The 25,135-nt window shown below is 43.7% G+C and overlaps 1 protein-coding gene across 1 annotated transcript; it reads left to right on the forward strand.

Annotated features, from left to right (window-relative positions):
* The first annotated feature begins 11,693 nt into the window (after positions 1 to 11,693).
* Positions 11,694 to 18,435, forward strand: LOC119466189 (uncharacterized). Its single transcript, XM_037726708.1, has 2 exons — positions 11,694 to 11,697; positions 17,951 to 18,435. The coding sequence occupies exons 1-2, from the start codon at positions 11,694 to 11,696 to the stop codon at positions 18,433 to 18,435; spliced, it is 489 nt and encodes a 162-aa protein (XP_037582636.1).
* Positions 18,436 to 25,135: the final 6,700 nt, after the last annotated feature.

Below are 25,135 nucleotides of genomic sequence, written 5' to 3' on the forward strand. Positions count from 1 at the left end.
TCGGCATCTCGTTGTCTGAACTTCAAGTTTTGCATCGGTGTTTGTCTGTATAAACACTTGGCCGAGCTGTTTGAGCACTGGGAGCTGGTTGTGAGTGCAGCAAGAGGGTTGCGGACACTGTAATGCAAGCGAGGGCGGTAAAGTGGCTGAACGGTGTACGTTACGCAGTGAGCTGAGCAGGCTCTTATGAGCGCGGCCGCGGGCTCAGTGCCTCAAGTTTTGTGATCAAATCATAAATAATTACACCAGGTTTAGAGACTCATTCGAGACATTATTATTTTGAAAATTTTCTCTGCCTCATTTTTGTGTATCGTGTACGCACGGGGTCGTCGCAATGTTTCCGTTAAATATTTAGCTCGCTGCAAAAGGTTTCCAAGTTTGACATAAGAGAGCCTATAAAGCTATCTTCTGATATCTCATGTATGGCTGCATGCTGCCAGCAGATATAGTAATAATAATGAGAATAATATGAAATAATAATAACAATAACAATAATATTTTTTCTACCAGTTAGACAATCAAACTTAGAACGCAGTGAAGACGGAAAATTGAATTGGCCAGCGTTCATAATTTCTAACACCCCATTTTCGTAACTTGTAAATGCTAAGCATTATGCTATAGTTGGAGCCACGGTCAGAGCAAGGTCACGCACTGGGACCTGCCAATTTTCCCTGCGAAAAGATTTCGGCCGATCGCTGAGATAATGCGCTGATGCTCTAAAAGCCGCAGGACATAGTGCAAACAAACACCGGCTGTAGTGTGACTTAAGGTCGCCTGACTGTCTTACTTTTTCATTGTTACCTTCCTTTTGTTAAGTACCCACTTGTTATGTGATAGTATATACTTGTTCCATAAAAAAATGAGTAGCCGTTGCCGCCTAAGGGCACCAACATGTCCGAAATGTCATGTATAGAAAAAAAAAACTGGAAAAAAGAAGGCAGCCGGATTGGTCCACGTGTACCTGACAATGTGCAAGCAAACGCCGGATATAGTGCGAATTAAGGCGCTTCGTGGCGGCAGGTGATGTATGTGAGTGCAGACACGAGTTCCAGCACCTACATGCCGTCGGTCATGTTTTCGTCATTCCATCGTCGTCGTTTTTTGCCGTCCGGACATTGTGATCATTATTTCGTTGTCATGTCATCATCATCTTTCCACCATTTTACTCTGTTACTGTCACTGCACTGTCATATCATCATCATCATCATCATCATCATGCCATCTTCCAGCCGACGTCGTCATAACGTCATGTCAATGTCGACATCGCGCCGTCATCATTAAGTCGCCGTCATGCCATCGTGGTCATTCCATAGGCAGAACTAACATAACAAGCAGTTTGAGATGCATTTTCTGCTAAACAACGAAACGCAGAAAACGAAAACCTTTGACTGAGAGATGGATGCCTATAATTGTTCAGGCAGTCACTTTCAAGCAGGAATTTTCTTCCTGCAAGGAAATAGAATGCGCATTCATCCGAAGCCATGGCACGACTTGCGTTTGTAAATAGCACCTCTATCTCTTTCGTAACGTTCACCTAAGCTATAGGGAATGTTACGCGCCGGTGCATCGTCTCTATATGCCTTCGCTTGCGTTTCAAGACACCAGCCCCGTCCCGAGTGCAATTATCACACTTATGCTTATGCAAGCCTCACCGCGAGAGAACTCTTATACGCACACCTGTGATGGGCTTGCCTCGAGTTTGCGGAACGTTATTTACCCTGGAAATAACTACCTCAGTCTCCGAGAGAAGTCCGCACTAAGGAGAGAAGATAAACCTGGAAGTCATAACTAAGCCGGGAATACTATTAGGCAAAAAGGTATCGAGAAAGCAAAATAGGCATAGTTTTTGCATCGCGTCTTTTCCATGTTTCACCACGTTGCTAGCTGGTCATTCTGACCGCATCTACGTCCTCCGCTGACTGAGCTCCTCGTTTAAGGCTGGCGGCTTTAAACACTTGCCAAGCAGAGCCGGCAATAACTTGAATTGAGAGTTCTATTTATTGAGTTCCTGTTTTGAATGCCTTAGTTTGGCTCTTGCGCTGGCATTACCTGTGGACATGAACATGTTCCTCTGTCTCTCCCTGCACACTCGTTACAGGAATTCGCCATTAAAATATTTTGAAGAAACCATTGCCAAGCTTTTCGCGGGAGATGGACCCCTGGCAGCCTAGCCTCGGGCACCAACAGCAATAACCGTTGGACAAATAAAATTTATTCCTATCCTATCCTGTTTCTCTGGGTAACGTGCATTTCCGTACTGTAATTGATACAAAGAGAAAGTAACTTTTTGTGCTGAAGTAAACCAGGCGCTAAAATTGCCCATCCGACTGTTGGTCATGCTGTCATTGAAGCGACTAATGGTATTACTTGAGCTTCTTATTTTAATTACAGAACTAGATGAACTTAACTTTCCTGTCTGCACAGTTATTGTAACTTTTCATTAACATGAAAGGGCTGTGTTAAGTAGGGGACTTTAGGGAAGCTCACAACTTGAGGGGTGAAAAGGGTGGGTTGGGGTCTGAAAGAAATGATGAAATCCAAACTAAAGTAATAAGAAGCGTACAAAAGCATTAATAGTGATCTAAAGCATTCCAGCGCGAACATTGATGACTCCGGCATTTTAAGGACGAAAAAGGTGTCATGATAAGCGCATGAATAATACCCTTATCTTGTAGCGGGAACGCCAGGAGCCTAGCTCAATGTAACTGCTCTAATTATCCCGAAAGGAAATTACACATAATTACGAATGCACGCCTCGAACGTTTTAAACAAATTCCTGGAATATATGCAGATGGTATAAGATCAAGAATGAATAAAGAAGCGACAAATGTACACGGCTCGTTATGCAATTCCTATAGAAAGCACATGTATAGATAGATTATAGGCAGTCTTATTAAGGGACAGCTGATTTTGCACGCTAAATAAATTAATATTGGGTTAGAATCTGATCCATTTTGAACTAATGTCTTTTTTTGTGCACGCGGGCTTGGCGCTGTGGCACTGCATGTCTCACAAGCACCGCGTGCAACGCCAACGCGGACTATAATGGCAATAGCCGAGACGTGCAGAGCCACTGCGGCCGTTGCTGACTACAAAGACCATCTTGTATAAATGAAAGTGCCGTGATGACATAAGTAATGTCTTTCTTTTTAGCAAAAATATTACACAAGTACTCTGAAACGGGTCATTGTTATTTACCTCCAAGCATACACCCCAAATTCCCGTTATCTCAATCGTGGGGATATAACGTTGACTGCACCTTTTACAGCGTAAGCTGTTATAGGCTCATTCCAATAGCCGTTTCGGGTCACTATGATGCCGCCGCCGCCGCGCCGTAGCCGCTGTCACATGCGAAAAGAAGTACCCGCTCTGCGCCGGGATCGAACTCAGGCCCGCTGCGTGGAAGGCGGATACTCTACCACTGAGCCACGCAAGCGCTCGCTATCCGAGAGCGGGAAAATGTACTATAAACGCGCCCTATGCAGGTGCGCAGGCGCAGACGCCGAGATGCGATTCAGACGCGGAACGCAAACAACGCGGTCCCAAGCCTACGTCGGTATGGTGGCTCCATCTAGTTAAGGAGCCGGCAAACGCGACCTTTCAGATACTGTAAATTTTGCTGCCGCCTTAACTAGATGGCGCTAACATACCGACGGACGTAGGGTGCCTCGATGCCAGCGCCCGGCGCTGGGCATCGAGGCACCCTAGACGGACGCTCGAGATCACGTTGATTGCGCTAGATTGGGCGCGTTGCAATGGGAGCGAATGTGACAGCCGTAGTTGTATTGTTGGCTGCTTGGCTGGGCCGAACAGCGCTAGCCATCGGCGATGGAACGCGTTGGCTTGCACGCGCGACGGCGTCCCAAGCACGTTCCTGACGCATTCACTCAAATTTCTAGGTAGTACTGCCGAAACGCTCGTCTAGCTTACGCTGTGACTGTGCTGCGTGTGCCGCGCAGGCCTGCATTTTTTTTATAATTGTAAAGATAGCGTTATCTACAGGCAGTTTGCCAAGCTGTAATGGCGACTTAGTCATTTTTGAAATCAGCGCGTATACAAGACGAGCACAATTCGCTTCTCTTACGATATGTAGGCATAGCTCTTATGATAAAACCACTTGCAAGAGTCAAGCCTTATTATATGCAGCTAGCACTTCGTCTTCGTTTAAACCATGACCGGTTGGCAAATGTGCAATGCAGAGAAGCGCACTTGTGAAATAGCAAAAAAAAATGTAATTTGTTCAAATGACCCGCCAGCGGCGCAGAAACATAACACTCAAGCTACCAAGCACAAGCGTCATAGGATTCTTTCAGGCTCTATACTGAAAACTCGCAAGCCAAGCCACTCAGATTCAAAAGAATAATGGTAGCGTTAACAAAGCGTAGAAAAGAAGGGTGGCCGGACGAAGGCTGTGTGTGCGTGTGAGTGCGTGTGTAGCGTTCGTCTTGTCACCCTTTTCGTGTCCGTATTGTGTGAACGCTCCCGTTATTGCTTTAAGTATGAACCATCTATAGCCCTAAAACAACTTCTGCTAAGCCTCTAGGATTCGTCAATCAATATGGTATTTCGTTGGTAAGGCAGGCCTCATCAACAAGACCAAGCTTTACATTAACATTTCTTTTCTTCATTCCCTACAGAGAAAACGCTGTCATTCTGTAGTTCGAGGAAGGTCCAAGAGAGCATCCGTTGCGCGTCGTTGCGCCTCGACGTTGCGACAGATTTCGTTTAAGGCGGTAGGCCACCTTCAAAAATCTTTTTTTTTCTTTTTTCTTTTTACATTTTATGTATGCCCAAAGATTCAGTAACTTGTTCCAAAAAAATTGTCTTCCTCTTACCATTAGTTTGGGAGTTACAGTGAGTTTCCTAACCCATGCCCTCGTATTGTGAAAGCGAAAATCATTACTATTTCTTTTATTTAAACATTATTCAAAATACCTTTTTTCATTTTAGGTTTCGCCGAACAGCCAAAAGAACAAAAGGAGACTCTAGTGCATCTCATGGCGGCTCCAGCTATTAAGGTGGTGCGTTGTAGGCCTCTGTGTTGTTTGTGACATCTTTTTTTTTGTTTTGTTTACGTTTTTCTAAAAACAAGATTTTGCGCCACCTCGTGTTATGCAAACCTTGATAAGCTTTGTTGAATTGATATTTTGATATGAAATATTGCACCCATGCCTCACACAGAGATGCATCTTCTTTCTGGGGTTTTACGTGCCAAAACCAGTTCTGATTATGAGGCACGCCATAGTGGAGGGCTCCGGATTAATTTTGACCACCTGGGGTTCCGTGCACTACAACGGAAACACACGGGCGTTTTTGCATTTCACCTCTATCGTCTCATAATGAACTAGAACAAAAAAAATATTGAAGCAAAATTTTTGCATTTACAGCTCATTCTGCAAACAAATTTGGTCCAAATTTGCAATTTTTCTCACATTGCTCAGTTTTTCGAACATTACAGCAAAATCTAACGTCAGAAATATACAAGCTCAAAGTCTGAACGAACGAAGAAGCCCTGTTCTGACCAAAAGTTTTGTTTTGATGTATCAGTTTGAATATATAAAGCTATTCATTACGGTATAGCACTTAAAACTAAAAAATGAGTTATAACAGTGAAAGCTTGTTTCTTTTTTTTCAGCTATAAAGCCAGGCCGCCGACTGTTAGTTTCCGTGTGGTTATCCGCCACGGTAGCTCAGTGGCTATGGCGTAGCGCTGCTGAGCAAGAAATCGCAGGATTGATGCAGCGGCCGCGTTCCGATGCGAGCGGAATGCAAAAATGCTCCTGTATACCGCGCATCGGGTGGGCTTTAAAAAACCCGGATGGTGAAAATTAACTTGGAGCCCTCCACAACGGCGTACCTACTAATTAAATCGTCGCTCTGGCATTCAAAATTTTAGAATTTAGGTTTAAGTTCCTGCGTCGGTGCAATCACACAGAAAATACCACTGCACAGAAAAAGAAGATATGATTACCCCATTTCTAGAATTTCAGCACAAGCGCTTATGACTGTATACGTCTTCCAAAGAATAAAACGATGTGTTATCCGAAACTTATTTGGGTAGCAATGTCATTAAATATTACGTCATCAATATTAATGTTACTTATTCGAATATTAGGCTAACATAGTGTAATGATTCTATAACAATGTTATTCCTTTAGGTGATTCGTCAGGGGTTCGAGCGGCGCTCCACCCACGTTATTACCGGGATAGGCCTGCCGTGAACGCTGAAGGATAAGGAAGTTACAGAATCCTGCAAAAGAAATCCTTACATTATACCAACCTTGTTTATCACTTGACAAATTAGAATAAGACACTTATTGTTAGAAATGGTTCCGGGGCAATGCACTTGGTTGAAATCATTTGCCTGCTGCGTTAGCCAGTCACTGAAACAAGGCAGTGCAATATATTTGTGAAAAGTAGGCTGAATGTCACATTACTTCTGTTCTGTTTTCCTGTGGACCTACATCAGGGCCCGCGGCACAGATTGTATGCAGCGCCGAGGCATGATGCCTCGCCTGCCACGTTAGCCAGTCACTGATATAAGGCAGTGCAACTCACCAGTCACTGAAATAAGACAGTGCAATACATTTGCGAAAAGTAGGCTGAATGTCACATTACTTCTCTTCTTGCTTCCTAGTTCTTTGACCCTAGCAAGTGTGGGCATATGTGTGCGTGTGTGCTTGCGTGCGTGCGTGTTTCAAAAGCCATGGAATATATTTAACCTGGAGACTGCAGGAAAACAGCAGCACCGGACAGGAATGTCAGCTGCATCTATTTTTACTTGCAGCCGTGCGGCGGGTCTACCTTGCCGGTACAAAATGTTTTCCTCCGGACCTACATCAGGGCCCGCGGCACAGGTTGTATGCAGCGCTGAGGCATGATGCCTCGCCTGCTGCGTTAGCTAAGGTAACAATCATTGCCTAATATTGGATCGGTTCTACTGATATTGCAGCGCTGGCTCCACAGTGGTGGCCCGCGTTCTGAGACTCAAGCAGCGACACCCAGCAGCCGGAAAGCATTGGCTGTGGCGATTGGCGCACTGCTGTTTGAACGTCCCAGAGCAGTATTAACACATAGAGTGCAGCACGATTAAACGAGTTTTTTTCTTCTTCGAAACTACCTGTGCCGCAAATAAAGCTTTAAATAGCGTCCGTCTAACTGCTAGCTGAGAAGTGAACCCGCCCTAATTGAGGCCTATGCGCAGTCAAAGCAGGTCGTTGTGTCCGAATATTTCGAAGCGTTTCTTTTAGCCAACCAGAGAACCCACCGTAGAAATTCACCTCTTGCTCTAAAACGTTTCGGAACACCGAGTTCGCGAAAAACTTAAATTACATCACAGCCGCGCGCTACCGTCGAGCAATATTGAAAAATTGCTGTGTACACTTCCCCACGGGAACAACACAATGCACCAATGAAATGCAAGCTGAGTGCCGAAGCGGGAAGGGAATTCCACATTTCTTGCGTGTGTATGTGATTACCCTGCTCGGAAATCTATTTTGGTCGCATGCACACGGTCATTTTCACCGGGCAAACGGCGGTTTCAATTGTTTTCACCTTTTATGCCCCATAAATGTACTTACATATTATGTGTCATTAAATGAAACGTAATATGTGGAGATGGCTGACATTTTGACCTGCAATGCTCGTCCCTTACAATTGCAGTTCAGGTCATACATTGGCTGATCTGGCGCAAGTCTTCCCCTGGATACGGCACCTTCTGCCTTGACTCTTAGAATACAGAACCACAATCACTCCTTATTGCCGGAGAGTGTGAATACTCTGAGCACAATGTGCTGTGCAGAAGACTCTATACCAGAATATTGTGTTATATTTGCCATACTCTTGAAATTCTTCACAAACTGATACTTCTTCCCAAACTGATACTTCACAAACTGATACTGTCATGGATAGTGCTTTCGGAGCAGTTTTAATTCATAGTGCCACTCGATTCTGCTTTCTTCTCAATGAATTACAATCTATCAGAATCGTTTCGTTCACCTGATTTACGCTACTTTTGCGCGCATATTTACTCGGTAGAGGGCCCTCGTTTTCTATTTTTCGAGTGTTAGTTCTCCGTGTCTACAGCAAACTAAGAGGGTCACGGTGACAGTGCTAAGTCGCCTTCATGACCGGGGGATGTCTGAAAAGTTTCTTCAGAAATACCGACCCCAAGAGTCCTCACGAGTGGAGAGAAAATCAAATAAAAACTTTGTTCATCTCAAGAAGAGAAAGGGGGTGGCAGGAAAAAGGTGCTTAACTGCAGCTTGACTAAGCCCGGTCCCCTGTGTTGCCATTCGGCAGTGCGCAGTACCGGCATATGTGCAAGTAGCCTGACATAAAACTAGGCACTGTACGATCGAGAGACCCCAAAAAGTGCGCAGAAAATATTTCTAATACAGTAAAAAAAATCTACAGCTAGGAAAGAGGTTAAGATAAAAGGGCAATGCTTGATTTAGAAAAAAAGAAATGCAACAGCAATAAACTGAGATGAAGACAAATTTACGCTAATATAATAAAGGAAAAAATATAAAACTGAGGAAAGAAATAAGCCCATCAAGTGCATTCAGTATATATATATATATATATATATATATATATATATAAACAAAATCAAGGAAGGATCATTCAGGAGCCTCTTGTGATAAGAAAAAGTTGTCGCAGTTTCACCTGAAAGGCGAAGCATCAATTGCGATAGCAAATTTGTAGAGAGCTATACGGAGTAATGATATTAGCTTTATCAGCTGTATAAACTTGGACATGCAGCAGCACCGGCAACACGCAGAACTATTGTCGACGCCGTCGGCGTTTTGCCCGCGTTCGCTCAAAATGCGTGCGGCGTTGGTGACTGTTGCCGGAGCCTCTGATATAAATAGGCACTTGATGCCGCAGCTAAACGTCGCCTCCCTTCCCTCCCCCCCCTCCCCCACGGCCTCTCGCGCGTCGGAAGAAGGCGCGTTTGCTCTACATATATGGTGATTGTAAAAATGGAAAGAGACGCCTACTTCTGCAGCCCTTAAGCGAGCACGGCGCAGAACGCACGTTTGTTCTCCGCCGTGCGTTCACTCCCCGTGAAAGCGCGCGCCCCTCGCGCCCTTTCACTCGCACATACAGCGTTCGGCGCGCGGCGACGATTTCATCTCCATTGACGTCATACGGAACCTCACGGCGACGGCGACGGCGACGGCGACGCCCACGGCAGAAATCTGCGTTTGAGTGTCCATATAATTGCTATCGCAATAAAATGAATAAAAGAGGAACCAACCAACATAGTATGCGGGCTTAGTCCATTAGTAGCCAGGGTGTTTGACAAAGCAGCAATGTGGTATCATACCGATAACCGCCCATAATTTGTATGTTACAAGCGTCCCCCTCAAAGGTCTGTATCTCTCGTATTATATAGAAGTGCACGATGATTGAGGTTAAACAAGTTCATGTAGCCTACATTTCCCTTTTTCAATACCAGATGACATACATGCCAGATGAAATGAGTAAGTAAATTCAACCGTCATTATTCTGTATTCGAAAAAAATATATCTAGAAGTGTGTTCTATGGAGGAAATATTTGCTACAGCGCGAATTGAGTGTTTTTGACATAATTATAATTTGTTGATGTTCTGCTTTGATGTTGTTTTCCAGATTAGGTGACAATTATTCAATGCATACAGAAACAGTGAATTATACACACTTAATTTCCCAATAGTGGGCATGACATGTCGGTGTCTGTGTAATAGTCCTGTTAGTCTGTTTAGCTTACTGGAAAAACACGATAGGTTTGTACCTAAGTAAAGTTTCAGAAAATGTAGCTCCTAATGTTTTTGTCTCATTCAAAATTGTAATTTGCTCATTGTTTAGATACAATATATTGTCATGATTTAGGGTCTTATGCTTTGCCCGAAAGATGATCCCTTGTATTTTATTAGCATTTATTCTTAGACAATTTCTATCGCACAAGTTTAAAATATACTGAAGCACACCGTTTGCAAAATGAACGAGAGTGTCCGGATGAGTGCCCCTGAAAAAAGGGCGTTGTCGTTTGCATAGGCAATCCATTTGATATCTTGAGGTGCAGAAAAAATACCGCTTATATAAACAATAAAAATCAAAGCCCCTTTCTTAAAGAAAGATGGTTGAACGCGAAGCTTTCTCCCATGCAAACTGAATCAAAGTCCAAGTCCAAAGCCAACGACCACGCAACGAACCCAAGAAATGCTGAGCGACCCGATGCGATGCATATGTGATTTGATTGCTTGTTTAGAATTATATTTTTTTAAATGCTGAAGTGGAATGAAAACACATTTCGCTACGTTGCATAGCCTTTATTTTAGATCATGTAGCCGTTGATTACACGCACACACTCACAGTTTCATGGACGACTCTATACTTGCACAGTATTGCCTTATAATCGCTGTGGCAGACGGTCAGAGGCTCTGCCGTTGCCGATACACGGGATCGACCTTACGGGCACGATCGCGCTCGCGCTTACGTTCGCGTACGGCAGCCTCTTCTGCCATGCGCTGCACCCGCGACCTATCCATGGTGACAGCCGGGAATGCATTTCCTGACGCGCGTAATGCCATGCAGATATATACAGTTCGTCTGCGTAGCTTGACGTTGCAGTTCCCATTGTTCTTATCGGTACAACTGCGAATGTAAACTGTAGTGTTCTGCGATACGTATGTCGTGCGCCGTTGTTCTATTGTGTGCGCAGATGCGCAGATAGTTCCATTGTGTAAGTTGGCTTTCCTGCAGTGCGTTTTATTTATTTATTTATTTATTTATTTCGTACTGCCAGCCTGTTTTTACAGGCCCTAGGCAGGAGTGGGATGTACATAAAAGGTTTAGCAAGCTAATAACATGTGAACACAAAAAAGAATGTAAAAAAAAAGAATGGTGGAAACAAGCAAAGCGTAATCTCGTTACACAAAAAAAGAAGAAAGAAACAACATTGAAAAAAGAAGAAAGAAAGCAACGAGGATATCGAGGAATTCTGCAATACAGTACACATTTACACAATGGCTTATACACACACAAAAATAAGGGTGCCCTTAACATGTTTTGATCTATATCACACAGTATATGGAATAGGACAGAGATCGTGGGAAACGTTTCGTGTCATAGATTAACGAGAGCGTGCACAAAGGATGATAAGGTTGAGCTTTGAAGAACGTTTTCAGGCAGAGCGTTCCAATCATGAATGGTTCGAGGGAAGAACGATTGCTTAAATAAAGTGGTATGGTGCGAATACTCGTCTAACCTGAATGAATGTGATGAACGCGTTAGTTTTCGGCACTCATTGAATGGATGAACGCGTTTAGTTTTCGGCACTCATTGATGAATCAGCGAGACAGAATGTTTCGCTTTAAAAAAGAAGTGGCCCGAGAATGCTACCTTGTGGCACACCGTGTGGGATAGGTTTTATTTTCGAGTTTGAACAGTTATGGCTAACGTACTGAAACCGATGCTGGAGACAGCAGGACAAGAACTTGTTCACATGACCACGTATTGCGTGTTGCTCAAGCTTAGATAGAAGGGTAATATGGTGAACGCTATCGAATGTTTCTGTAAGATCTAGATATATAGCTATGCTACCTCTTTTGCAACAAGCGCCATAGTTATAAACTCATTTTGCGTTATAAACTCATAAGGCCGATTTCGTTGACTACCCTTTCAGGAAACCGAACTGTACTATCGAGATGAGTGAGTGCTTGTCTAAAACACTATACAATTTGTTGTGCTTCATTTTGTGCATTGTGGATTGCTGCCACCTTTGCAATCTGCATTTCCTTCGGAAAGCAACTCTGTTCTAGAGATAAGTTATAAATTTCAGCTAAAATCGGCGCAACTGTATCCGTAATAAATTTGACTGGCCTAATTTAGATATCATTTGCATCACGTGACTTAGAATTTTTTAGGCTGTGAAACACATTTTTAACTTCATTCCAGTCGTGGGAAAAACACCATGCTGCCCGAGATGATTGCTGTTTTGTGAATCGAGGGAGGATTTGCTGTTTTGCAACTTCTAGGCTCTCAAACGGCTACGTTATGATCATTTAAAACATTCGAAAAGTCTGCTGCGCCGACAACACTGTTGTTCACGAGCACGTTATGAACGTAAGCTACATCTGTCTGTTTTATAAGGCTGTTCAGTCACTTCCAGAGCAGTGCAGAATTATTCATTATATTTTTTTAAATACGCTTGAAAATACTGTTATTTCTCTGTTATTAGTTTAGCGGTGCGCTTATTCCTAAACAACTTGAAAGCTTTAAATTTGTTCATATCGTTAGTTTTCACAACTTCCCAGTACATGCGTTTTTTTACGTTTATCTGCCAGTGAAAATAACTGCTTATCCATAGTCTGCTTGTTTACATCTTGTTGTTTGTTTACATCTCCGGTGTACGATATCGGGAAAATGTTTCTTTAATGGATGCCTTTAAAGTCCACAATAAACATTTGATACATGCTATCTGCATCAGTATAATATAGGCTCCAATCATGATTCTGAACTTCCGTTCGAAAGTTTTGCAAAGAATGATCAGTAATGTCCTTCCTGCGTGTACGAGTGCTTAGTTCATGGCTTGCTTCGTTTCCATCCGAAATAAAAGCAAAGATAGGAAGATGGTCACTAATATTACAAACCAGTGTTCCACTTGGCACAACTGCACTGTTTGCGTTGCTAATTAAGAGATCAAGAAGGCTCTCTATTTTATCAGTGATGCTGGTTGGCTCATTTATAGCATTATTAAAACCGCTACGTGTGACGATTGACAGAAAATTACTGCTAACATTGGAAAAAAACAACATCTCTATGTTCAGGTCACCGCTGAGAACAGTACATACTTAATTTGTGATACAAATTCTAACATTCTCTAAAAAAAATTAAGGCATGACACCGAGCGAAAAGGAGGAGCTTTAACGTTTCCATCCTAAGGATAAGTTACTGGTGTAAAAACCCTTGACTAATGTTATTTGATTTGCCTTAGCGTCTTAACGCATGTACATATGTTGTAGCTCTCTGTCCTAGCTTCTTATCTTTCAGGTCTGACTTCCTTATGCAGGAGTTCAAACCGATTTTCTATTCTAATTGCCCTTGCTGGGAGCCTACGATCACAGGCTGTGGAACTGAAACCAAGAGGGATGCGGTGCGCGCATCAACAGACCTGTAGATTTCGACACTCTCTACGCATTGTAAGCTTCATAATATCGTGCGGTTGCGTTTTAAATGACATTACGCGCTACATACTGATGTACAGCAGCCATAACCGAAGAGAAATTAAGCAATGAGAAACCGCACGGGACGCCGCGCTAAGATGACTTCCGCTGGAGCTATTCCTTTCTCTAGCTCCTTGGGAGGCTGATGAACTCACTTTACGGCAACCATGGTTAAAGGGACCGGAAAAAAATTATCCTTGTTTAATAACAGTTCACCGGTGTTTAGCCGTTCGCGCAGGTTGTTTAACCCTTATTGAAGAGCTAGTGATCATCATGGAACGATATCTGCCTCCGTTGTGCATGAAGATTGTTCAGGGTTATTTCACTGCTAACTGAGGCAAAAGAATTAGTTTCGGATTAAGCCGTCCTAAGGTGAACTGGCATCGAAATAAACTGAAACGGCGTGTTGTCTTCAAAACTTTATTAATTGTCACACCTTATATGCAAGATGAGGTCATATTGTGGCTTTGGACAAAATGGGAAGTATGGAGGAAGAGTCCAGCGTAATCTGAAGGCGTACATGAAACCTTGCAGCGGTTTATTTCCTCGTTCTTCGTTGCGGTGATCGTGCCAGCCAACACCTAAACATTCAGCAGAAAGACACAATGCAAAGTTCGCGGGATCAGTGCGCTGTATGCGGCTCGCCTCATTCATTGATCTGGCGGAGGCAAGGTGTGTAGCCTTGGCTTTAAAGTTTGTAACAAATTGCCTTTTCCATAAAGCGAGAAAGAAAGGCAGAACGTGTATGCAGACAAAGTTGCGCATGTCCTGAGTCTTTAGATAACTATCAGAGGGAAAACTTCAGTCGAAAAGAGACGAAGGAAACCTGATAAGCGTACCCGGTAGTTTCTACTTTTCTTCCATTTTAGTTGGTGTTAGTGCGCGTACCTTTTGGGCTGCTGAGTATAGGTCATTGCCAGCGGGCGAAAAGGCAAGTGATATCGAATTTGAGACGTCAATCGCATCGCATTTTACTACGTGCTCTTGCGGCTTCCTTCTTCCTGGTGACAAAAGTATAGTCGCGACTAGGAACAGGGGGCAGTTGTGCAGTCCTGGCGGATCAGCGTGCAGCGGTGGAGGATTTGGCGGAGATCAGCATCTGGCCGTATAAAAGCAAAGACCTTGAGAAGGCGCCTTCAAGTGTGCCCCTTTCGAACCGTCGACAATGAAGTTGCTGGTATGTACCCCTTCTCGTTTGAATCGGCAAACGAAACTTGGTTAACTGTAAATCTCGATATTTGATTAATTGGATTTATGCATTGGTAACATGACTTTTCGTTTGTGTCTAGTCTACATTCTAGAAGCGATTTTTTTAGACAGATATTGTGTAAAAAATAAATTGTAGAAACTGCTCAGTCGATTTTGATGCACCCGATTTGCACCAGAACACCGTAGAGGCTACGGTGCAAATCTGTGTGTTCATTTCGTCTCTGTCAGTTGTCTTCCTGTCGCGCTGCAGTTAATAATGAATGAAAACCAACTACTCTGACTTTCAGTTCTTCCGTACACGGTAATAGCAATAATGTTTCGCATGCCGCATGCTCAACAAGCTGGCACGCTATTGCAGACCTATGTGGGCCTCAGTTTTGTCTCACTGAACACTACTACATGAGTGCATAACCTTGTAACCTGAATGTTGGGGTTTTTGCGAAGAACAATAACTTTTTGAGCCTGCAGCTGAAAGCAGGCTGCAATTTAACTTTAAAAGTATTGCATGATATGTTTGAAATTGTAGACAAGTTTTTGCGAAAGTTTTTTCCTTTCTTTCATGCCGAAACTTCAGCTGCTCAGCATAACAAAAAATGCTGAACAGTTGAAACGTAACAAGAGGTGCATGACCAGTAAATGTTGCCTCTGAGTGGGCGACATGAATCAATGAGCAAAATGGGCAACACTACCCTTGGTGTTGGATATATTGAAAAGCGACAAGAGTCAAGTCAAAACTCAAGAACTCCTCGACTACATATGGCTTTTTATGCCCCCAGAATATAGTTGTTAGTAGATGGTATAATTAAAAAAGGGACACGTTTTTTAAAGCCCCTCGACAGTTAGCGCTATAGCAAACTTGCACGCCGTTGTCAGTATAGATGCATGTCTGTGCGAATGGGTTTCAGTTCAACCAACTCTTCCACTTTGACATATGTTATAGATGAGTTTATATACAAGGAACATTTAAGTTATGGTTTTCCACGTAGTCATTGACGGTGGAATTATTTGACCTCCTGCATACAAATAAATTTATAACTTCTGTACGAGATGCGCAAAAATGGGTAGTTTTCAGCGACTCCCAGGGGGCACTCACATAGCTTAACAGCATAAATATGAATGAAATGAACGCTATTGTAATGCGCGAGACAATCAAAGGGAGCTCACTATGGCTGATGATGGTGGTGATGATTTATTGGCATCCCCTTTAAGACGAGGGGGTGACAAATACTCATCTAGACTGCTTGATTTAATCAGGTATGCTATACATGCTTGTTAGTCTGGCAATTTTTAATACATCTGCTTAATCTTCTTTTTTTCCTTCTTTCTCTAACCTTCTGTATCAGCCTTGTACAGCTACCTATGCTTGTAACAGATCCGGTTACGTCAATATATTTCCTTATTTTTCGCACCAATACTCTAAACGTCTTTTACTTATCTCGACTGCTGACCGGTTGATGCTTCCGTCCACCTAAAATCCAAGCGCTTCTGGGAGCTGTACGTTACCTACGGGTTTCACTGGGTGAATCCCTTCGCATTCCATTAGGATAGGCTGAATGGTCTCCGGATTTCCGCTGCAGCATACACATGCCTCACCTTGTTGAGAATATTTGCTCCGGTATGTTTTTACCCTTAGGCAACCAGATCGAGCCTCAAAAAACAAGGCTTTGGGTTATCGTATAGATTTTCCCCTCTAATTTCTTTCTTCCAATTTTTGTAATTCTGCATGGCCTTTTTTGTTTCCATTCTTTGCATCAAATGCGTTGTCTCTGTTTCTCAGGCTTTTTTTCTGATGTCACCTTGTTGTTTATTTACACTTTCAATTGCCCCGTACTTTTTTGACCTCATCCTCCAATATTTTTCCAAGCTTTTCAGCTACAGATACTGGTGCACATTAGCTTTCCATTTATTTTGATCCATGTTCCTGAGTCTTTCTTCAAAACTAATCTTCCTCTGCGCTTCTTGGTCCACGGCGGACGAAGCGCAGCGCACCGTACTTTTTCTAGCGGATGCTGGGACAAGCACATCGGATTTAAGTGTTGTTTCTCCCACTATAAGGAAGTCATTAGTGCTGTATTCTAAAAGGTAGATCATTCAATATATGAGGTAGGACGTAATTGGACCAATTTTCTAGGTGCTATGATCTATTTTTAATTAATTCACGTATTGAATTCACGATTTAATGCATTTTGAATAGAAACCTTCAATATAAAATTCATCGACTATGGTTTGGCACAGCTTACACGAAACATTTTTTCCACAGAAATGGGTGGGCGGAAATTCCACAGTGGGGTTTTTGCCTTGAGGGGGAATACTTATCACCATCTTCTAGAATACCCTTTAACCGTCGCTAAAAATACGGATCGCCCATTATTAGGTTTAAAGAAATTATTGGGGTCGTTGTCTGCAACAGTCCCGAGAAAGTGCGCTTTGATGGCATTGAGAAAATGTTTTGCGGGCTCGTTCTCGTTCTTTCTTTGTTCTCGTTGTTTCTTTGAGAGTTTTGTCGTAATGTAGCTGTGCTGTTTTGTGTGGTATATTGTAACGTTCTTGTGTATGTGCATCAATTGTCCTTCCGCTAGCTCTTCTACATAAACTATATGTATAAGTGTTCAAACGTATATCTTTACCTATACTAACTGTTCACAAGATAACGAGTAGTAGGAGCCATATATTTATTTGCGCCATCATCTCCTTCTTATACCATGGAGAAAAAAAAAAGAAAATTACGTTTCCAAATTACTGTATTACGGCTTTACTGAGACGACTCGTAAGCTGATCGTCCAATATTGTGCTTCATCTTGTAATTCATATTTTTGAAGACATAAGAGGTTGTGGAGTATTTAGACGTTATGTCTTTTTGTGTGCTTCAATTAAACCTGCAACAGTTAATTTTCATGCGGAAAAGTCGCGCTGACTCAAAATAACTTGAAATAAGCAATAAGTAACTTATTTCTCCAGACAAGACAGACAGGTGTACCTGCGAATATGTGCAATTTCTGAATTGTGTTGTCTTTCACTGAGGCACCATCCATAATCTTCCATATACACTTACAGTACCCCAGGCTAGCTAAACATCAAGTAGAATACAGCAATGCGAACAAAACCAAGGGCAACGCCCTTCATGTTTATATCTATAAGCATGCTCGAACTCTAAGCAATCCGGTAAAACTTACCTTCGTTCTAAATGCATCTGGAAACAAACTATCGTCAGGGTGAACTCCACACCTATTGCAAGTATGAGCTCACGCCCACTGAAGGGAATGCGAATTGCGTGACTGGGAATAAACAAAGCAAACAGAAGCATGTGACAAGAAGCTGCGCCACGTTACATAACTAAGTCGTATACTAAGTTAAGATGTCAGAAATCCACGGATTTATGCAAGAGGAAGAGTGTTAAGATGAATTGTAACACATTTTTATGTTTACATCATGCATCTTTCATTTGACAAGTACCATGACATAAATTTTCTGCTTTCTGCTTACAATTTTGCAGATCTGTGCGGCTTTCGTTTGCGCATTATTCGGCACAGTTTTTACTGGAGGATTCGGGCCTGGTTGCGGCTACGGACCAGGCTTCGGCGTAGCGTACGGTAATTTTGGGTTTGGTCCTGGAGGTGGCAATGCACTGGGATTTGGAGGAGGCTACGGAGGAGGCTACGGGGGAGGTTATGGAGGCGGCTACGGAGGTGGTTTCGGAGGAGACTTTGGAGGAGGCTTCGGAGGAGGCTTCGGAGGAGGCTTCGGAGGAGGCTTCGGAGGGGGCTATGGTGGAGGCTTTGGGCCAGGAGTTGCCAGTGGACTTTTGGGAGGCTTTGGAGGGGGCTTTGGTGGGGGGCTTGGATTTCCTCTGGGAGAAACATACATTGGGGGACCTGGCACGTTCGGCTACGTGAAGACTCTGACCGGTCCGGCATATCTTGTGCGAAAAGAAAATAAAGTGAAGAAGATCCACCCAGGCATTCCAATTGCCGCTCACACAGGAATTGGTTCTGGACCCGGTTTGCTGAAAGTATGACCGATGGCGGCTATTCATCGACAGCGAAGCGAGAAATGATGGGTGAGCTACTGGAAGGTGCGCTAGAATACTTTAGCTCTTTTCTTTTTGTGACCATGAGATGGTACCTAGCTGTAGTTAATAATGTTGCAGCTTGAGGGATGTACACGCAGGATCTGCCTGCTTATACCACCAGCACTTTAATACTATAGACATTTTACTGCCAACATGACATGGCAGAACCCAGTGCGCTGCAATGGGCGTCATGGCTGATGACACTGCGTCGCCTACAATTTACTAGACAACGCACGTGTGTTTATGCAGTCATGACTGTGAAATAAATAGGTTCACAAGCATCACACAGCAGTGTAGAAAAGTGTGCTATTTCAGAAGGTTTAAGTCATATTTCGAGGATCAGGGGCTGATTTCAGAAGTATCTTCGTTCATAAGAGTTGTTTGCTCTTAGCCGGCCGCAGTCGCTAATAATATACCCAACATCAAAACTCGCTGGCATCTACTCTATCTTTATCTCTCTCTCTCTCGCGTGTTTGTGTGTGTGTGTGCGGATATAGACCGTGGTCTTACGTGTTCCTTCCCCAGGATTGCAATTCGACTGGACATATCGTGTGTGCTTTGTGGCGTAAACAATTATAGCGAAATAATAAAACGCGAAAAGAAATAACTGCCGTTCTTTTGTACAACAGTCAAGGTGCAAGCTTATCGAGTTAACATCGTCAGAGAGATAGCTGCCATTTTCTAGCAATAAAAATATATCGCAGAAACGTGTTCATCACGCGGTGGTGGTGGTGGCTGCATTTTAGTTAGGATGTTGGAGAAATTACCACAATTACAACGTCGCACTCTTTGAACAAATTTTAGAATGCTTGACAAAGGGTAACTGGGTCCGTTGTCAGAAAATTTCTCCTACTTAAGAGTGTTTTCTTTTGACCAATGTTCAAACCCCCTGCACTCGAGTTAGCGATTGGCGTGTTACAAAGACGACCGCTGTATGCGTGGCCGATTGCGATGTGCACTGACGTAAGAGAAGTTCTGTAAATACAGGACCTCATCTGTATGTTGATTAGCGATATTATCCTTAATATTTTTCTTCTTCTAGGTTCCTCTGCATATCTGTTTTGTGGCGCTGACTGGTTCTGAATGTTTACCTGGGACCGCTGCGGCAAACAGCGAAACGAATTGTGACGCTGTGGTTATTTATTAGTTGTTTGCAATAAATATATTTTGTCTGTATTGATTCACTGACCCGTACTTCATTTCTAGTTAGTGATGAAAGCGACATAGTTACACATAAGTGGGTCACGTCGGTGCATGCTGCATCATAGAATTAAATTCGGTATTTTCAGCTCTTTGAAAACTCCAAAGCATTCTGCGAGCTATAAGCAGAAGGATGCAAATATTTCTTCTCTTCTCTTAACTCAAACCTCTGTCGATGGCTAAAACACAAACTGTATTGACTGCAGAAAACTGCGTATTCGGAATTCTATACGGGTGCTTCCTGTAGAAAAACGTTTCACAAAAAAAAAAACAATCTACAAAACATACTTCGCGAAAAGAATAAGCGAAGTCGAGGGGCTGGATTCTTATGGTTATAAGCACATAAAGCAAGAGACAATAACTCGAATGAAAACTTAAGGGAGAATAATTTTTTATTTGATTTAAGTGTAGATACGATAAGGAAAAGCGAATTAAAGTGGACGAAAGAAATAAGTCACAGGCCTACGCGGCACACGCAGCACAGTCACAGCGTAAGCTAGTGGAGTGTTTTAAGAGTAACAATTTCGGCACCACGCACAACAGGGTCTTCGCGGCAGAGTCTCTTCGCCTCGTTTTGACGAGAGCGATCTCAACTGTCCGCCCGGCGTCGACGGCGAGCTGCGGTTTGCAATGCTCTCTGCAAAGCAGTGTACTGAGCCCGATGATGCTTGGTTGTAGCCGCGCACGTATCTCTACGATTCGCTTCTTCAGCAGCGGTTCGTACCTTGCGAGGAGACGCCATAACGTGTACCGAAGAGGTCCCCAGAATACGTGGCGCACATCTCACATCGGGATCGAGTCTATTGCGCGCCTCGTCTGAATCGCATCTCGTCGTCTGCGCTTGTGCATGCGGCTTTTGCAGGCGCCTTAACTAAACGGCGCCACCATACTGGCGGAGGCTCGGGTCGTCTGCGCCTGCGCGCCGGCCTAGGGCGCGTTTATAGGGACTTTTTCTGACGCTGATAGCAAGCGCTGGCGTGGCTCAGTGGTAAAGTATCCGACTCTCACGCAGCGGGCCTGGGTTCGATCCCGGCGGAGACCGGGTACTTTTTTCGCATTTCGGCCGATAGCGGTTACGCGGCGGCGGCGGCAGGACATCAACGCGAACCGAAACTGGCTATTAGAATGTGCTCATAACAGCTTATGCTGTAAAAAAAACTTGCCACTTGTGAGAGACGGAACCCACAACTTCCGCATTGCGCATGCGGTTCTCTAGCAATACAGCTACCACGGCGGATGTTCTCCCGTCTACTTTCTTGGGTATTTGTGTAGTCAGGTAGATGTCACCCCGGCAGCGTTGGCTAGCGCCACCACTCGCGCCCATGGCGGTGGATGTACAGCACATCATTTCAATAGCGGGCGTCTACTGTGACACGTGCAGTTAAAATGATGTTCTATACAAACGCCGTCATGGCCGTGAGTGGTGACGCTCGCAGCCAAACATCAGTCACACATCAGACAATCAACCAATAACAAGACATAAGGTGCTAGAACAATCATTGTCATGCACGCTGAAGGCTATACAAACCTGCCTATTTGCATCCTCGTGGATAGCGGGTCTCTGACTATCACAGGGTTGTCCCTTGATATCTATTTATTCGATTTCCCCTTGAGGAGTGCAGACAACCAGAAAAACGGAATCATCGCTGCGTAGCCTTCATATTCCTTCACATCCGTTCTCATGTTTTTTTTATTGCCTAAACAAGGGAAACGAAACACTATTAAAACCAAAAACAGACATAGAAAAAGAGGGGAGAAAAATGCTAGATATAACTCCCAGACTGTTTTTAGGCTATATTGGGTGCGAGGGCCACCATTGGAAGCGCCGGCGCAGAATTTGTTCATGCATAGAAAGTTCGGAACACGTGACATCATTTCGCCGAGGTGAGAGCGCGCGTGGTTATATTATTCCCTGCTTTAGGAAGTTTATTTTATTTTGACTGTTCATGAACGTTACCCCTTATCATCGGATAGTACTGACTGCCGTATTAGAACAGAAAAATGCTGCTCGGGGCCTTCTAGATGTCGTTTAGTACGCTCATCACGGAATATATCCAGCCAAGGCGAATATTTGCCCTTGTTTTGGTCGGATTGTTTGTTTAGTACGCATACTGACAAGACCTTGTACTATGCAAAAGTAAACTGGTCATAGATTCTTTCGACAGCCCGAATCGGTTATAGATCCTCCTCGGAAGTTTGTTACCAGCAAGATTAATTTTTTTGAGAGATTCTCAGCGTTCAAGACGCGACCGGATTAGTTGGTGATAACCAGAGGCCGGATCTTTAGGCATTAAAAAAGCGCGTTTTAGACGCCAAAAATAGGCAGGCAAAACAACGTTTTAGGCCTCCAACGTCGTAAATATAGGCACAATAAATCTTTACATAAATGCAAATTATTTCAAACTAAGACGTGCGCGACCTGTATCTACGACTATAAAACAAGAAATGTTATAGTTTTATGTTTTATAGAAACTGAAGAACATAGCCGTGCAATTGCCCCACAAAACTGCTGGACTAATGAGGATCAATTGGCTTAATTCTACAAGCACACAGCTGATATTCATGTTGAACGGCCACTGTACTCGAGCGCCGCATAAAGCGAAACAGGCACGAAAAAGAATACTTGAAAGTTGGGAATACTGATTAAAAAAAGTTACTTTATGTCTGCCTGACGCAATTATATTAAGGCACAACAAAACAGATAAATAATAAATGCAAGAGAGACTATGATTTATTAAGAAATTAACATGTTGTTACTTGAGGGCTGTTAGGCACAACTCTGGTAATTTTCTCATATACAATCACATTATCCGAATTGTACAGGCAGAACGTCCCAACACTGCCAAATACACTTCCGCCCATTTGAAGTGCACATATTTGAAGAAATCTGTTTAGAGGGCACGCGGAAAGAAGTATAAGAATCACTGTGAAGATTGTGGAAACAATAGCAAACTACCTACCATCTCCAGATTTTTGGATTCAAAATTGTGCCTCTTGTCTTTGAGAATGATCTTGTACGCTGAGAAGGAATGCTTGACGGCGGTGAAAACTTTAAAAAGTAAACTACAAACAAAACAAAAGCCGCTTGCGCATCACAGTTTTCTTCCTTCGTTTGCTCTTCACTCTCGTTTCCCCTGACGGCTCTCCGCGGTTTCGCAATCGACAACCGCTCGCACTATGTCAGCGCGGCGGCGTGTGCTGGCCGGCGCCTGCCATTTCACTGCTGCTAGCGGTTGTTTTCCAGGAGTTGGTTGAACTAGAGGACTAGGTTAAACCCCATAGAGTTCCGAACAGTCAGTGTTGCCCGGTAACATGAATAACGGTCTCTAACTGCACTCAAAAGCGAAACTTGAGGGTAAATAGTGTTCATATAGGCGCCGACATTGAAAATAGGCATTTATAGGCATTTAGGCAGAAACGCCAATATAGGCATTTATAGGCACTATAAAACCTCTAACCTCTAATTCATGCTCATATATCAAAGTGGGGCGATAGGAGCCCAAGGAACAAAACAAAAGGCATTAGCCCTAAAATCCGGTCTCTAGTGATAACGTTTGCTGAATTAAAGAAAAATGTATATATGACTTGCCTTTTCATTAGCAGTGCATCTGAGCAGCCTTCCCTACGACATAATACAAACAGGAGATAAAATCACGTAAATTTTATAGTGCGAAACAAAAATATGGCCACTCTCCACCTCGATTTTTAGTTTCACGCTTTTATGTCTATTTTGTTCTCCTCGGGTGTCTGCTACACTAAAACCGGAAATTATCGCAAGTTTCGTCGTCTGTGTTATCGTGCTTTGGGATAAATGTGAACGAGACGCAATTATGCGGCACGATATGCTGCTTAAGCCTGTGAATAAAGGTGTGCGCTGATCTCGAAGACTTTGCACTGTACGGGCGATATAATTTTGGAAGCCGCTACAGAGATTTATCAACCGAGGATATTTTAAGGAACAATAGGGAGGAGGACGAGGAAACTAAGGAAGGAAATGTAGGGAGGTGAACCAGACGCACGTCTGGTTTGCTACCCTACACGGGGGGAAGGGGTTTTAAAGGATGAAAAGAAAGAAATGTGAGAGAGTAAATAACGTACCCTCAGTGTGAACACGTGCGGTTGTCCATCGCTTCACGCCTACAATCTGACTGCAGAAACTGGAGGGCTGTCTTAGAGTCACAAAAACAACCCACTTTCGAGGTTTTGCTTGTGCGATGTAATTAGCAGCGGCACGTAGTCACGCAAATTCTGGTGTTGTAGAGGTGTTTATGTGGGAGACTTTGAACGTCATTGTTACTTACAAGGCCGGAATGATAACACCGCCTGTGGAGCTGGTGGCTGAGACAGATCCATCGCTGTATATCTGCGTTCTTTGTTAATATGTTTCGTTCAGTAATTACAATGTCAACTGTCGTAGAGCCATTGCGGAATGATGGGTCTTCTTCATAATTCCCGGAACTGTGAGGCGTACTTGCGGCTGTCGTAGGCACCTCAGGGGTAACAGTGGTCTTGCTACTGGTACAAAGTCCGACGGAAGGCAATCTTGATGTGTCGCAACAAGTTTTGCAAATGTGGCTTGAGGTCTTTGCGCATGAAAAGCAGCAATATAGCGACAGGGGACGCGACACAGATGTTGAACGTGTGCTCTGAGGTTGTCGACTATGATGTATGTTGGAATCAAGTGGTCTCTAGCAATCATGATTGTTGCATGAGTAGCGGCACTTAGAGGTAGTCAAGACACGTGCGTAGAGCGTGGCCTTGCAAACTTTCGAGGGTGCGAATATTTGTTTTGCATGTGTGGCCAAACCGGCAAGCTGTACCGTAAAAAAAAAAGAAAAAAAGAAAAAAAAACATTCCTTCCTCTCCGTGAGGATGGTTAACCAGCGAAGCTGAAACGTCCGGCCCCGGTGTTTATCACTGGGTCAATCCCGAGGGTTCATTAAAGTATTTCTCAATTATGAGGTTACACACACGTTCGACTGCGACGGAGAGAACGACGTCACTGACGGTATGCCCGCAGTTTACCGCTGTCGCTTGCGTTCGATGTTTCGAGTTCGCTCGGCGGTGTGGTTAGCAGCATTCGCTCGCCCATTGCAGCTTGCGGTTCTTCGAAATTAAATTGCTTCAAAATTAAATCTGTCCATTACGTAAGACTATCAATGGCGCATACGCCCTTAAGCAATGGCTCATAACCCCGGTAAACGCGGCCTTCCCATTACGACGACAGAAGAGAAGTGAAATTCTACGCTTGAATGATTAGCGGCAATGCAGCCAGTTGTGGAAGCAGGCGACGACGACGAACGCGGGAGCAGTGGCACGAGCGTGTGCCGAGCACGAGTACAAGCCAACTAGCCAGCTGCGGAAGATGACGATGACTCTCGAGCCAAAGCTGATGGCGATAGTTTTCTGTACACAGACGATTTCGCCTGTGTACAGGCGAAATAGC

Source organism: Dermacentor silvarum, chromosome 1 (assembly GCF_013339745.2).
Source record: "Dermacentor silvarum isolate Dsil-2018 chromosome 1, BIME_Dsil_1.4, whole genome shotgun sequence".
NCBI lineage: Eukaryota > Metazoa > Arthropoda > Arachnida > Ixodida > Ixodidae > Dermacentor > Dermacentor silvarum.